The sequence below is a fragment of the Ochotona curzoniae genome, unplaced genomic scaffold, assembly GCF_017591425.1.
Source record: "Ochotona curzoniae isolate NIBS_2020 unplaced genomic scaffold, NIBS_Ocur_1.0 contig_43, whole genome shotgun sequence".
Taxonomy (NCBI): Eukaryota; Metazoa; Chordata; class Mammalia; order Lagomorpha; family Ochotonidae; genus Ochotona; species Ochotona curzoniae.
The window spans coordinates 18431974-18448344 of NW_024466218.1; the positions used below are offsets into that span (position 1 = coordinate 18431974).

The 16371-nt window shown below is 45.6% G+C and overlaps 1 protein-coding gene across 1 annotated transcript in view; it reads left to right on the top strand.

Annotated features, from left to right (window-relative positions):
* The window catches only part of SLC14A2 (solute carrier family 14 member 2), a 44301-nt gene that overhangs the window by 5906 nt on the left and 22024 nt on the right, over positions 1–16371 (top strand). Inside the window, exons 4-9 of the mRNA XM_040984959.1 lie at positions 231–359; positions 4539–4731; positions 9487–9634; positions 10799–10933; positions 12538–12587; positions 13081–13255. Of these exons, the coding sequence (XP_040840893.1) occupies positions 231–359; positions 4539–4731; positions 9487–9634; positions 10799–10933; positions 12538–12587; positions 13081–13255 (830 nt within the window). The remainder of the gene's footprint in view (positions 1–230; positions 360–4538; positions 4732–9486; positions 9635–10798; positions 10934–12537; positions 12588–13080; positions 13256–16371) is intronic.

A 16371-nucleotide genomic window follows, 5' to 3' on the forward strand; every position in this document is an offset into this window, starting at 1 on the left:
AGTTTTGCCACAGTAAACCAAGGGTAGGGTATACATGTGTATGTGTGTGTGTGTGTGTGTGGTCGCTGAGAAAATAGCTCTGTGACAGCCTCGTGCTTCTTGAGTTATAATGAGAAGATTATACCTGCAGTGTTATGAGAGGAATCATCTCAGCTAGGCCTCACGTCAGGATCTTGGGAGGGAGGAGCTCAATAGGTGGCCCCAGTGTGTAACCCGCATTCCACCCGCAGGTCAGCCATTGGCTCAGGACTGCATGGCTACAACGGGATGCTGGTTGGCATACTGATTGCTGTGTTCTCAGTGAAGAAGGACTACTACTGGTGGCTTCTGCTCCCTGTGGTCTTCACAACCATGGCCTGGTGAGGCACCTCTCTCCTTCTGCTCATGTACTCCCAGGGTCCCAAGGAGCTTATGTCTTAGCTTGGACAGAGACATGCACCCCTGGGGTCACAGGGTCTTCACAGCCAGGCTGTTTGTTGGCACAAGATCCCAGGAAAGCCCATGACTCCATATGCAATGCAAAATGGTAGTTCTGGGACAGAGATCCTCCAAGCAATGTGAGGCCCTCTGTTTTCTCCCATGCTGCTGGTCTCCCTGAGTGCTAGAGTCATTCCTGTGTGTCAGACACAGTGCAGGGCTCAGCAGGGTTGTGTTTCTCCCCGGTCTGCAGATGGGAAGGGCAAGGCACACAGAAATTCCATAACTTGCCCCAGTTGTACTCTTTGAAAGGCCTTCTGAACCTACAGCAGGCACCAGTAAGCCAGAGTAAGCAAGGTCACACAGCAGTTGTCTATTGTGTGGGCTAACCAACATCTGGAAGCTGAAAATTCACTTGAGATGGAATCCAGGGCCTGTGTAAAAAGCCTTGAGTCTTTGGACTGGAAGCCTCGCTTGAAGTCCCTACTGGACAATCACCTCCTCTTGCAAACAGAACTAAAAAGTCAGTACCAAAGGGGGGAGAAGCAAACCTGTGCTCAGAGTGGGTGACATACACGATGCTTAGTTCTTTGAGTTTCTGATGAGCCTGTGCGGCGTGAGAGGGTCTTGGGTGGTGTGCTGACACTGTGCCTGCTGCTGACACGATGAACTCCCCAGCTCCTAACACCATGTGTCTATACTGCTTAGTTCCAGTGACTTGCTCCTGCTCTGAGCAATAAATCAGCCCCAGGGATAGGTTTTGACCATTTCGAAGAAGTAACTCTCATTGGTTTCGAAGTCTGGAATGAGAAACTGGCTAGCTTAATTGCGCTTAAGGACTATTTCATTACTTTTTAGTAGTGCTTGCAAATACATTAAACATTCCAGGCAGTTTCTTTTTCTTCTTTCTTTCTTAACTCATTGGGACAAAAAGCCAAGTCAGCCATTGTCTGTGAGGTTTCTTCAAAGTCCCCCCGTGCCCTTTCCCTTGTGTGAGAAGAAACAGTCCAGGCAGAAGGCTCCAGTGAGAGAGGTTTGGTCAAAACTCAGAAGCAAGGCCAGTGAGAAGAACAGCCAGGACTGCAGGCAGAGGGCAAGGAAAAGCTGGGCACCCTACATGCTGTGGATTCAGTAAGACGGCAGTGAAGGGCGACAGTTAAAGGGCTTTAAGCAGAGGAAGAATGGATATAGTTTCCATCTCAACAAAGAACAGCAGTGGGGAGAGTCAATTCCATCTGGAGCTTCAGTAGATCCTGAAACGCTGCCTGCCACCTTCACTGTCAGAGATATGACAGTGAACTGGACTAGGGTGACACCGGGGATGTGGCCAGAAATGTCTAAGTGTTAACACATGTCAAGATGATTGAGACGGTGGGACTTGCTGCTTACTTGCCTGGAAGCTATGGAGTGTGAGAGAAAGCAAAGGAGATTCAAGACATGCCCATCATTGGCTCAAGTAACTGGGTTATAGACCAAACTCACAGAAAACAAGGTTGATGGCAGGAGACGGAACCCACTCAAGACTTGCTTGGATGCATTTTACTTCAGCTGTCCCAGTAGAGATCATGAGATGGCAATCACATATGCGTATCTTGAACTTGGTGGTGTGGCAAAGATACAGAAGAGATAATAGAGAAAAGGTGTGTCATCCTTGAAGCCAAACAGCATCACCTCCAAAGAGAAGAGCCAAGACAGCCTTAGGGCTTTGAACACTCCAATGTCTGGAAGAAAAGGTGGGAAAGACATGGAAAGAACTTGAAATTAAACTATTAAAAGAAAACAAAAACTAAGAAATGGCCCAGCTTGATAGCCTAGTGGCTAAAGACCTCACCTTGCACACACCAGGATCCCATATGGCGCTGTTTTTTGTCCCAGCAGCCCCACTTCCCACCCAGTTCCCTGCTTGTGGCTTCCTGGGAAAGCAATTGAGGACAGCCCAGGGTCTTGGGACCCTACATTCACGTGGGAGATCCAGAAGAGGCTCCTGTTCTTCAGGTTGACTCAGCTCCAGCCAGTGGAAGAAAGATCTTCCTCTCTATTTCTCCTCTCTGTGTATCTGACTTCCCAGTAAAGAAAATAAATCTTAAAAAAAAAAAAAAAAAACTAGGAAATCCCACTGTCTTGGAGCTCCAACTTTGAAATGAGTGGGGCACAGAATGACTAAGAATTTGGCAGGCCACAAGCAGGGAGCTGAATGGGATGCTCCACTGAGCAGCTGGGACACGAACCAATTCCTTATGGGATCCCAGCACATGCAAGGAGAGGATGTTGCCACTAGGCTATGTCAGAGGGCCCAGATGGAGAAGATTTTAAGGCAGAAAGTACTAATGCATGTTATATAGTATTAAGAATAGTCTGGAGAAATGAGACTCAAATGGCAAGAGAGAGAAGAAATTTTCAAGAATGATGGATCAAAACAAAATAACCAGAAAATCTTGGCCTGGTGAAAGAACACACACACAAAAAAAAAAACAACCTGTCACCTGAAAAAGATAGAGGGGCCAGCATTGTTGTGAGGTGAGCTAAGCTTCTACCTGCAATCCACGCATCTCAAAATGAACTACTGGTTCAAGTCCAAACTGTTCTGCTTCCAATCCAGTTCCTTGCTAATGTACCTGGGAAGGCAACAGAGGATGCCAAGTATTTGAGCCCCTCCCTCCAATACAGAAGCCCTGGATGGAACTTGACTCCTGGCTTTGCCCTGGCCCATCCCTGGTTGTTACAGCTTTTTTGAGTAGTGAACAAGTGAATGGAAGAGTTCTCTCTCGCTCTCTCTCTCTCTCTCTCTCTCTTGCTCCTGCTCTGTCTCACTCTCTCTTTTTCCTTCCCTTTTAAATACATTAATAAACCTTTCTTAAAAATAAAAATAAAATACCCAATGTGGTAGCCTAGTGGATAAAGTCCTCGCCTCGTATGCACCAGGATTCCCTATGGGCACCATTTCTAATCCTGGCTGCCCCGCTTCCCGTCTATCCTCCTGCATGTGGCCTACGAAAGCAGTCGAGGATGGCCCAAAGACTTGGGACCCTGCACCCACATGGGAGATGCAGAAGAGGCTCCTAGCTCCTGGCTCCTGGCTTCAGATCAGCTCAACTCCAGCTGTTGAGACTACTTGTGGAGTGAATCATCAGATGAAAGATGTTCCACTCTGTCTCTCCTCCTCTCTGTATATCTGACCTTACAATAAAAATAAGTAAATAATTTTTAAAAATAAAAAGATGAGGAAAAAGACATACATAGGGACAAGGTTATATAGGAACAAAGCCAGCAGGTGCAATAAAATGAAGCATTTCCTATCTGACCTCTTCTGTATTCTTGATGACATAAATCCAAGTGGTTGTTTGAGAACAAAGGGAAGCAGGCAGTCAAGACATGGCGGGAAAGATGCAATTTTAAACAGTTGTCTCAGAAGGACAGATTCTACACATGTGCAATAGAGTTTGAGGTGGTCCCAAGTACCCATTTGAGATCCATACATATTCACTAAAAGGAGACCTTTCAAGCAGACATGTGATGTCCTAAGTTCATGGTGTATGACAGATGTGAGGTGTTAGGAATAGCATCGCTTTTGAGGGAAACTCAAGTATAACAGAGACTGTCTAGTGCTGCTCACTCAGTGTTTAAATGTAGTGGTGAGGATGTACGTCCTGTTCTGCCTCCAAAACCCATGCTCTTTCTCAAGAAGAGATCAAGGACACAGCAGGTACAAACAACCAAGGGCTTCATGTTCATGTTGGCAGTCCCCAGAGTAGTTCTAAGTATTTTTCCTGAATTTCAGCCTCTATGTTATCTGCATGCCTTAGCAGCCCCCTTTAGAAGGTCTGACCCCCAAAGGTTATTCCAGTTCAGGACAATCATGTACAATTTCCAGACCTAAGACCCATTGTAGCATTTTGCAAGGATCACATTTGGCTGAGTTTTCCCCAGGTGAAGAAACATGAAGATATTTACATGATTTAATAAAACTGTCTATTCAAGATGACTTACATTTTTCAATATTTCTCCTCTACATTCAAGTTTTAATTGAATACTTTATCTCCAATTCTGAATCAACAGACACTAGAGTCTTGTGGGAGTCAGGACCAACGCAGAGACTAACTCCTTCTCCCCTCTGTCCTCAGCCCAGTTGTTTCTAGTGCCTTGAATTCCATCCTCGGCAAGTGGGACCTCCCTGTCTTCACACTGCCCTTCAACATCATATTGACCCTTTACCAGACAGCCACTGGCCACTACAACCTCTTCTTCCCCACAACACTGGTGAAGCCCGTGTCTTCCATGCCAAATATCACCTGGACAGAGATTGAAATGCCCTTGGTAAGTTACCCAGTGCAGATGAGCACAAACTGTCAAGTCCCACATGGCTCTCATGTTAACAAATCAGCAGATACCTGGCTTCTCTAGAAGCATCCCTGAAAGATGGTAAACCTCACAAAAAATTTCTGCCAGATCCATGCATCCTTTCCACAGATCTTTACTAAAAGCAAAAATGTGCTGGACATTTGTTCACACACAGGAAATACTTGAGGAACAAAGCAGCTCCCCAACCCTTAGGAAGCTAGTGTTCTATGCAGAGAAGCAGAAAGCAAAGAAGGGAATCGAGAAGTATGAAGTTGACAGTATAGACTTGAAGTGGTTGTAGAGGAAATAAGAGTTGGAATGGTTTCATAAAGGAGTAAGAAACTAAACTGAATTTTACAATTAGGATTGTAAAGATATTATTTATAGACAGCGGCAGATTTCATCTATACTCTGTATCAGTAGTTGCTCAGGCCAGGGGACATGTTGTCCCACGGGAACGTGAGGTACTGCCTGGAGACATCTTTTGTTATCAAATCTGGAGATGTGTTACTGGCCTCTAGGAAGTAAGTAGATGCCGGAGATGCTATTAAACACTCCACTTGCCCAAAACAGTGTGGCCAAAGTTGAGAAACTCTCTTATATTCCACTGTCACAAATGTGACATTCATTTGTTCTACTGATCTCTAGACATTAGAAGGAAACTGATCGTAAACAAAATGTAATATAAAAATAAGCAGAATGAGCTGTAAAATTTTGGCCTTGTTAAGAAATACAGAGCCACTCGAGAGCTAATGCTAACACAAGCCTATTGTGTCCCAAGATCTTAACATTTTTTTAAAAAGATTTATTTATTTTTATTGGAAAGTCAGATATATAGAGAGGAGGAGAGACAGAGAGGAAGATCTTCCATCTTTCTCTCCCCAAGTGTTGGCAACAGCTGGAGCTGAGCCGATCCAAAGCCAGGAGCTTCTTCCAGGGTCTCCCACGTGGGTGCAGGGTCCCAAAGACTTTGGGCCATCCTCTACTGCTTTCGTAGGCCGCAAGCAGGGAACCAGATGGGAAGCAGGGCCACCAGAATTAGAACCAGTGACCTTATGGGATCCCAGCGTGCACAAGGCAAAGGCTTTAACCACTACACTATCAGGCCAGGCCCAGATCTTAACTTTTTAACTTATTTAACTCTCACAATAGCCCAGTACTGTGGACATTATCATTGTCTCCTTTTTTACAAATGAGCAAATCACAGCACAGAAACAGTTGCCCAAAGTCAAACTGTGTGAGTACCTATACCTAAAACTCGGGTAGCCTGCTGTGGGTGGTTCGACTCATGCAAGCCCTCACAGTCCAAGGCAGGACAGGCACTGCCAGCCTGAACACTCACAAGCAGACAGAACTCTCCTTCTCAATGCAGACCACCCCATCTCAGGGTATATTCTCTACATTCCTTGGAAATCCACCTCCCTTTATCTTCATCCTTTGCTTCTAGAGTAATTCAAAGTGTTGCTTCTATGAAAGCCGTTTCAGTCTTTGAAGACAAGCTACATCCACAACTATTACTTTTGGAAAAGACTCTCAGAGCCCTTAGTACCCAGCCATGCACCTGAACCCCACATGCCGCTGATGTTGGCTCACTACTGCAGGGCTGCCACTCAGGGTCCTGCAGGGGCAGCCACACTCTGAGCTTAGGCCCAGGTGGGCATTTGGTTCAGCAATAAAAATGCCCATCAAGATGTCTGTATCCCACATCAGAATTCCAAGGCGTGATACCCACCTTGTTCCAGGCTTCTAACTATAGGCTGGTTCATAATTCTAGGCATTTCTAGAATAAACCAACAAAGAATAGTTCATTCTCTCTCTCTCTCTCTCTCTCTCTCTCTCTCTCTCTCTCTCTCTCTCCCTCTCCCCCTACCCCAGTAGCTTTTAAGTATTTATTCATTTATTTATGTATTTATTTATACCTAAACCTACCATAAAAAGAAATATTTTTCCATCCAAGCAGTATATAATCTAATTTTTTTTTCTTTTAAGCTTTGTCCAGGAATGTTTAGCCATGGTTGGGTCTCAACCCAAAAAACTGGAAAAAAAAAAAAAAAAAAAAAACCACAGAGCTCTGCCTTTAAGGGAAAGCCTACAGAAAGGAACTGCCATGGCAAGTGGAGCTGAGACAAAACTCCCAGCTGACAAGTGATCAAAAATCAAAAATTGGTCTCTCCACAATTAGGCCAACTGTCCCTGATCTCCATAAAGATGCTGTCCAAGCAACCAGCCACAGATGCACATTGGTACCTTCATAAAGGCTCAAGTCCCCCACCCCAGTGTAAGGCTAGACAACCAGCAAAGAGGGGACCTGTGTGGTATGGATCATACAAAAGAGAAACTTCTTGTTCATCTTCAAGATGGATGCTTAGGACATGGTTGGCCCTAACCCTGGGCCCCTCGAGGCCTCAGCTCACCCACTCTTCACTCCACCTGCCCATCTGTCCAACTTTCACCTTCTTTCTCTCCTACACTCATCTACACAACCTAAGTTTTGAAGAGTGGATGCCATTTCCTTCGTGCTCTTCTACACAACAGAGATGAAGGGCTTCCCTTGTGTTTATCCAGCTTGTTGTTACGTGACACTTAGGAGGAGTACAGAAGAGGCTGGGTGCACAGTAAATTTCCATCACATACCTGACTGCTCTTTACCCCAGGATGTCTGCTACAGCGGGTAGCGCAGCATGGAGAGGGGCAGGCTGCATGGGGCACAGGTCACCAGGCTGAAATGTGGGTCTCAGCAGATGAAGCTTCCTGCCAACCCCAGACTCCATTCCAAGGCCTCTTTTACCCTCATTCCTCTCATTCTTGATTGCTTGGGCTTAAAACCCATGTTCTTGGATGGCAAGGTGGAAATTGGATTCCTCTCAGCACCCCACATTCCTCAAATGTTGGAGATTCATGAAGATCTCTTTGGGTAGACTTCCAGCCTGTTCCCTATAGGAAAGCTGAATTCCAAGAGTATAAAAGTGTTTACTGGGTTCCTATACATAAAACTGGACCCTACTCTTCTGTTCTTTTCACAATTTTGTAGGTTTTGGTCCAGTGTTTGGTTATATGAGGCGACCCATTTAGAAACAAGAACAGACAAAGCTTGTCAGCTCTTTGGGATTCCCCAACCACTATTTCCCTGAGAAATCAGGCTGGTCCCAAAATTGAATTAAGTTGTTTAAAAGTACAAAATGTAAGGGCATGTGTTTGGCACATCAGTTGGGACACTCACCTCTCCAAGTGTTGAGGCTCAGTTGCAGCTGTCCCTCAGGATTGCAGCTACCTGCCAATGCACATCCTGAGGACAGCAGACAGCAGCTCACGTTCCTGCCACCCACATGGAAGATGCAGACAGAATTCTGGGCTCCTCGCTTCCTCCTGGCCCAGTCATGGCCAGCTGTTGCAAGGATTTAGGAATTAACTAGCAGATGTTTATAATCTAAAATTTTAAAATATTTTTAAGTACAAATCATTGTCTAAGAGGGGGGAAATCCAGCTAACTTTCCATATCTACCATAAATTATCTATAATCCTCAAAGTGCACATTTAGTTCACCTGAGATCTGGCTCGTGCCTCTACACCAATCAAATCAGAATGTCCATGAATGAATTCGACATCCTTATTTTTTTTTTCAAAAAATACCAAGGTGACTCCAGGATACAGCAAGTTTGGAAACCACTCAAATAACCAATATATATTTCTTAAGTGCCATTCATGTACCCAGCTGTAAAGAACCCAGGCCTCAAGTAGGTCCTATGATCCAGGAATGGAAAAAAGATTGACAGAATTTTAAAAGCTAGAAGACAATCTATTAGACCTGTCCCTGAGCAGGGCACCATCACTCAGAATGAGAAAGTGGCATGCCCATGCTTGCACAGTGCACCCATGTCAAATATTCTGACCCCTTGACTCCCAGGCCAATGTTCACTCTGTCTTGCCATTATGTCTTCCTTGTTTGTGCCCTTAAAGGACTGAAAAAGGGGAAAAAAATGAATATTCAGCTTACCCCGAGGAAGGCTGTCTGACATCCCTGCCATATCAAGCCCTATGAGTTCTAGCACAGCTAATCACTCTCTGGCTCGGGCATATTCAGCCTTCGTGTGGTCTCTCCTTGCTCCACACAGTACTGTTCTGCCATGTTTAGTACTTATGGAGAGCGAGGTAGCTCTGAATGGACAGCAGCCATCACAGGTGATGTGTCAACAGTACCTTGCTCAGCAGTGAAAGGGACAAATACCTTAACCTAGTGGTCGAGTGCAGAAGCTCTAACTCGTGCCTGACTGCCTAAAGGTTGAGTGACCTTCAGTCAAATCATCCATCAAAACTGGGCTAGAATGTCTTCACCATTTCTGGAATAGTGCCAGGATTTCAGAAGCTCTGGAAGAAATCTGCTGGTTCCCTGAAACCCACAAGTGCAAAAATAGTGAGGTAGTGTATTCGGATCACACAAAACATCTGTCTGAAAGCAGAAGCCGTTTGTGCTCCTCAAAAGCACCCAGACCCAGCCCACAGGCTGGGGGCCCTGCCTGACTTTGCAGGAGGGATGCTCAGATGCCTGGTTGGTGGTGGAGTGTGAAGTCATTTGTTCCAACCTGTGCCTTCCCCTGTTCTCTCCCTCTAATCAGCAATATCAACTTCATGTTCCACCCTATTACCCAATCCCAGCAATGGCTCAGCCCTGGCCCAGGGACCTGCTCTTTGCATGTTGGGCCCATGCTCCAGTAACCTTAATTCTGTTTACAGCTGTTACAAGTCATCCCTGTCGGGACCGCCCAGGTGTATGGCTGTGACAATCCCTGGACAGGTGGCCTGATCTTGGTGGCTCTGTTCATCTCCTCACCACTCATCTGCTTGCACGCAGCCATTGGATCCATTGTGGGGATGCTGGCAGGTAAGACAGAGCCACCTCTCTCCAGCCAGACCCTGTGACCGATTTTCCAAAAGTCATTTCTCCTTGGTACACAGCAAACATTCTAGACTAAGGCTCTTGCCTAGAGTTTTAAAACAGCATCAGTGGTAGGATTTATTGTCCCCTGTCTTGATCTCCAAAGGTCACAGGTTTCAGCTAGAGGACACGTGGAAGCAAGACTCATGGGGGTTACAGACTGAATCCATGCAGTTGAGGGCAGAGGAACAGAACAGGATGGGGGCAGGAAACAGCACCAGACCCTGCTGGCTCTACATGGCCCAGCACCTGGAAATGATGAATAAGCTAAAAGAAACTTTCCCAAGGCTGGCTTGCCCTTACTCCAAAGTGATTCCCTTTTTGAACATGCTTGCCTACGTAAACACAGGTACACACCCGTCTCTATCCAGACACTCTCTGACACCAGTGGGCACCAAGAGAAGCAGCCTGCTTTTCAGTTAGTTCAGTGTCTGCCAGAAAATTTTGGAAGTAAACCCTTTTCATTGGAATTCATTTCAGAGTTATCCAAAGCTTGTAAAAATAAAACTAATGCAAGAGGCACCCATAAATTCTCTATCCAGATTTATAACCCATCCCCTTGGCTATAGCATTCCTCTACTTTTGAGGGATCTTCAACAAGCTCTTGGATAATGTATATTATGAGACAACTCTACATGGGTTTCAAAACTTTTTTGCACCAGAATAAATTTAATATTTAATTCCATTTTTCCACAAATGTTGCAGAATACTCTCACATATCCATATGTGTAGGTACCTAATTTTTCTGAACCATTTGAAACAGAACATTTTCAAATTAAAGTGTTTCTCTCTAAAATAAAGTGTTTGTTTTAGCCAGAGAAGTAGGGAGTGGGCTGGCATTTCACCTCCTTGGCTTTCCCTCACCCAGGAAGCTTCAAATATCAGGGTGAAACTCCTCGCTTTGAAAAACAGCCTGAAAACCACTGTTCCCTTCCCATTGTTGTTTTGCTTAGACCAGGTGCCATTTGTAGAGTTTCCTTCAATGAGCAGCATTTGAGGGTGTGGGGTGAACATCAAGAAGGAGGCAGATCTAAACCCTGAGGCAAGCCACAGGGTGGTCCTTATTCTGTGGTCCAGAACCAACCAGAAATACCACACCTTGTCCCACAGCCTTGTCGGTGGCCACACCATTCCAGTCCATCTACCTGGGTCTTTGGAGCTACAACTGCGTCCTCTCATGCATCGCCATTGGAGGCATGTTCTACGCCCTCACTTGGCAGACCCACCTGCTGGCACTCTTCTGTGGTAAGTGTTCATGCTCCACCCTGGATTATGTGAAATCCATGCTGACCACCACAGTAGCAAGCAGTGGTGATAAAAGGACCAAGGCATAATGAATGTTCAAGGTATAATGTGGATGCTACCTTTAGCAGCTGGGGCATTTATGGTTCCTGTAGCCCAACGGAGTCACCACCAGCTTATGGTCTTGTACTTGCACACTGTTGTGACATTTACAAGGACATTGCATATGCATGGCTTCATGTGTTACAACTGTTCCCTCAATAGTTGTTTCTAGGTGGTCACATAGAGCCCTGCAGAACAGGCCCACAACAGGCTAGAAAAGGATGATGCACTGGTAACCACATCTTCAGGAAGCCCTGGGATAGTGAAAGCAAAGTCATTGCACAGATCATAATTATGGCAGTGGTGTCTGCAAAGATTGTTGGAAAGACTCAATGAGATGATATTCCTGGGAGCACTGAGGTCCCAGAAAAATCACAGCATAATGTTATGGTAGCTTGTTTACCATCCAGAACATAGAGGATGCATCATCTGAAAAGTAAGCAGCTTGTCCTTATTGCACCCCAGCACCAAGCTCTGGGGTGTAAGAACATCACCTAGATGTGGACTGTTAACCCCATCTCCCAATGGAGGAAATGAGACTCAGAGGAGTTTATGAATTCTTCCTACAATATGGTCATGAATGGCGGAAGTGATGGTCTAACATCAGCCCCATCTTTCTACCAACTTTCCTCTCCTAGAGTTCTTAAAGTATCTGCAAACAACAGGACTTGAATAAGTAAAACCAAAGCCAATGAAAGGGCAGAATAACATCTGGAACAGCTTCACTTTTGTTTTTCCCCACTTACATGTAGACGCTGTAAATGACTTCCATGCCCCATGCAGCCCCCTCAACCGCCAACATGAGGATGGGCATGGAAACAGGGAGCTTGTAAATATTTGCATGTGTTTGGGGGCTCAGACTATAAGCACCATTGACCTTCAGAGAAGAACAAAGTTGCTAGAACCATCTGGAAAAGCTTCAGGGTGAGATTGGGGTAGGATTTTGATAGACACAGAGGGGCACCAGAGACACCAACAAGATGGAGTAACTCCCATAACTATCCTTGGTCTCCAACTTCTGCAGGTGATCACAGCTGCCTGGCTCCTGGGGACTGGTCAGGAACCCCATAATGTCAAGTCCTGATGAGACTTGGAGAGTATCAAACAGCACCACAGCAGCTAAAGTCTTTGCTCACACGATGTGTAACCATTCTCTTCTATGGCATATTCATCCCTAATCTTCCCTGGCCTAATCCATACCAAACTCAGTGGGAATGAATAGAAGATGTTTATCATCCCTGTTTCTATGCAGGACCACCATGAAAGTAGGAAGGGTTTTAAAGATGTGTAAGATTTCATCTCTGTGTCCAGAGAATTCACAGTCTTGTGGGAAATGGGCCACAGGCGCCTGCGAAGATAACTAATAGTGTTGGGCAAACATGTCCAATGAAGGGTATGGGACAGACGCAGGGTAGTCTGAGCTCCAAGTGGTGCCATGGAAGTGGCTGGGAAAGGGGATGGGGACAGGCTCTGGGGAGCTGCTGACGTTCCATGTTCCTCCACAGCCCTGTTCAGTGCATACATGGGAATAGCCCTCTCCAACATCATGGCAGTGGTAAGTTTGGATCTTCTTCGACATCTAATGGGCCCCTCCCCTCCCAGGCTTCTGGGAGATTCCTGAGTGTGTTGTGATAGCTGACATCCCACTCAGTGCCAGGGTCCATCCAGGGTCTGTCCAGAGAAGGACCAGCCATTTGATACACATGCTTTTAGGATGTGTGGAGTGGTGAGGGGGCAGGGAAAGAGGCCAAAAGGAAGAAAGCGCAGTGAAACTTGGAGTTGAAAACAGGAGCAGCTCCAGCTGGAGCTGCCTGAGGGGAGCCAATCCAAGGTTTGCTTTTGGCTCCATCCTTAAGGCTGTCTGTGCCCAAGGGTACCAACCTCTCAAATGCCTTGGCCAGCCTCTCTTATGTTCCGAAGCCAGGAACATCAGTTTTTCACTAGGGAGGATTTCCATCCTCAATACCCACCACATTCTTCTCCCGTAGAGTCCCTGGCCCAACCTGCACCTGGAAACACGTCTTCACACCCCATGCTTTTATTTCCAGATTGGTGCGCCCTCAGGGACCTGGGCCTTCTGCCTCTCCTCCCTCATCTTCCTCCTCATGACGACTAACAACCCTGCCATCTACAGACTCCCACTCAGCAAAGTCTCCTACCCAGAGGCCAACCGCATCTACTACCTAACAATGAAGAGCAACGAAGAAGACAAGTCCCCGAGCGGTGACTAGACAAGCTGCAGGCAGACCTACTCCTTTGCCTGCAGCTGGGGTCTGCCCCCTGGGATCTCAGCTCTCTGGGCCAATCAGCTGCCGCACTCAACCATCTTTGCATACCATCTTTGCCTGTCCTTGCACCTGTGTCAAATCAAACCCAAGTATAACTCCTTTTCCCTGAAGCTGATTGTCTCTCTCTCGGCCCAAATCTCCACAACTATTTATGTATCACATTAAATGAAGTTGATTGTGAGCTTGCCAGGGGTAGAAGCCAGTACTGTGTTTTACACATCGTTGGCTTAAAACCAGGGCATTAATTAGTCTTGTGCGTAAGAGGTGATTCTGTTGGTATGCTTGCTGAACAGCAGACCCTGTGGAATGGAACTTGCTGAGTGATTCCTCGACAGCCACAGGGTGGGTGTGTCGGGGATACCTGCTAGAGAGGAAAGCACCCTAACCGCGTGCAGGTGGCTGGTGAGCACCCTAGATTTTGGTGGTCCCACCCTAGATTTTGCTAAGGTCAATCATTACTTCTCATTTTGTTGTTGTTGTTGTTGTTGCAATACACCATTTTATTACATGTATCTGTGTTTAACCCTACCTCACCTTCTGTGATAATTCTGCTCCTGTCAGTTTGGACTTGGTTGTGGTGATCATGCTACATTTATCCCTCTTTTCTTTCTCATCTTCCAACTTGTGATCTCTATTCTGGTTGACCTGTTGCTACTTTGTTGCATTTCCTTGGAAAAGCAGAGAAAGAGATCTTTCAGCCACTGGTTCTCTTCCAAAATGGTTATGATAACCAGGATTCAGCCAGGCGAAAGCCAGGGAACTGAAAGTCTCTCCAGGTCTCCCAGTGGATGACAGGGGTCCCTCAAGGACTTGGACCATCTCCCACTATTTTTCCAGGCACATTAGCAGGGAGCTGGATCAGAAGCAGAGCAGTCATGTCTCAAACCAGTGCTCCATTGTGGGATACAAGCATAACATGTTGTATTTCTCCAGCCCCTGTTACTTATTGAAAATTCCTTCCTGAGCATTTTGCTCAAATAAAACTTGGGCTCCTGCGATCAGCACATGATCTGGCTCCGCATGTCCACAGTTTCTTTCCCTGAGCAAGTGAAGGGTGTTTGGATGTATGTGAGGATCCTGAGTAACAGGTAGATTCTTTCCTTCATTTCTGACTTCTGAATACTACCTGTGGGGAACAGCCACAGTCTCATCCTTCTTCCTTAGCAAATAGTCCACTCTTTGTTTCTGGATCATCTTAAATGTTCTCTGTTTTGGAGAATTCAGGAATTTTATGAAGTTAAGCCTATGAGTGTGTCTTTTCTGATCAATTCTGCCTTTCAGTCTGCAAACATAATTCCTGCTTCAGCTCAGTTATTTTCTTCTATTTGCTTGTTATTGCTTTTCTTCCATCTCTTCATTTTTTTTCTCTCTCTGGAACCCCTATATCATGAGGTTAGGCCCCTTTGCTGTCGGTAGTCTCTACTCCAAGTTGCTTATCTTCTTCTCGACAATTTTTACCACTGGTGTTTTTACCATCTTGAGTTGTTTCTTCCTCTTGATCTTTCAGGCTACTGATTTAAGTCCAACCACTAACCTTTCTTTCCTCTCAACAGATACTTTGAAATGTTTCTTTAAAATGATAATGTTTGGGGGTTCAGGAAATCTCCAGGTTGGGAGCTAAAATGGAATCTCTCTGTGTTTATATTATTCCTTGGAGATTGTCTATATCCTCTTCTTTCCCAAATCAGACATAGCTTCTGGTGGCTCGTGTCCAAATCCTTGCCTGCTCTTCTTAGTCTATCCTACATGAGCTCTGCTTGAGCTGTGCAAGGCCATTTGCTGATTTTCATATACTACAAAGCTCTACCTTGTTACCTGACCTCACTTGCTCATTCACTAAGAAGACATTGCCTGAGGAGCTATTAATGGTTGTTCAAGCTCTAGGCTTGATGGTAAACCAGGAGAGAATCAGCAGCTCCCTCCTGCATGCCACTCATTTTATGTGAATATTCCTAGCTGAGCTGGTAGTCTCACCTGCGGTAAGCATGAGATTTCTCTCATAGATTTCCCTGAGCCCACTCAAGTTCACCGTGCCTGTTTGTATCTTGGATGAATAGACTGATTGAGTGGATATGCTGTTTAGGAAATGTGTCAGTCATGGTTTTAAGGATTCCAGGAACAGTGCTGTGCTTTTCCCCTTCTGCCCCCATCTTGGCTCTAGCATTCCTAGACATGCCTTTGCTCTAAGACTTTGAACCTGTTAAAATGTAAACAGTCTTAGGAAGGTAACACAGTAAGCATGTGCAATCGTTTGCATCTTCAGTTCAAGGAAACATGTCTGAAAATAGGCTTGGTGATAAGGGAGGTAAGAGCATGAAGAAAACGTTGGCAAAGAATAGCAAGCTGAGAAGTACCAGGCAGGACAAGTAAGGGTCTGGAGACCCTTCATCTTGTGTAGAATGATGATGATATTGGTTGTACGTGGAATGAACAGAAGAAATGGTGTGGGCTGTGGATGCCTGCAGTATAGGCAATGCATGTGGAAGGTATCAACCTACTTGGTGTTACCTAGATCAAAGTGGCAAAAAGATAAGGACATGGAGAACAGAGGTACAAAAACTATATGGTCATTGCCTTAGCAGGTTTCTGTAGGGTTTGGTCTATTTGCCATTTGGTGATTTTCGGCAAAACATGCAATAATGGTTCCTTGTGTGGTCACAAGCTGGAACAGTAACTTCACTTGTTCTTGACTTTATTCTGTGCCTCACCCACTCCCCGAATTTTCCTCTCTTGAGTGGCTCTTCTGACTTTCTCTCAGATGTCCCCATCAACAAACCTGGTCTCTCAAGCCCACATAGCAGCTTACAGCAAGCCAGAGTGCTCAGTTTGTTAGTGCTTCCTGTATGGATTTTGGTGTTGTTCTCTCAGGCTCTCGGGTCGTAAGATTTGGGAAGACTTGGGGACTGCTATCATCTAAAACCAGTAGAAAGCCAGCCTTACCAGTGGGAGAAGTCAGGGTATTTATTCAAGAACCAGTCTCATTTTGCCATATTAAAGGCACTCCCTTTCATGTGAAATTTCTGATTTTTCTTGACTCTGGCCACTCAGAGA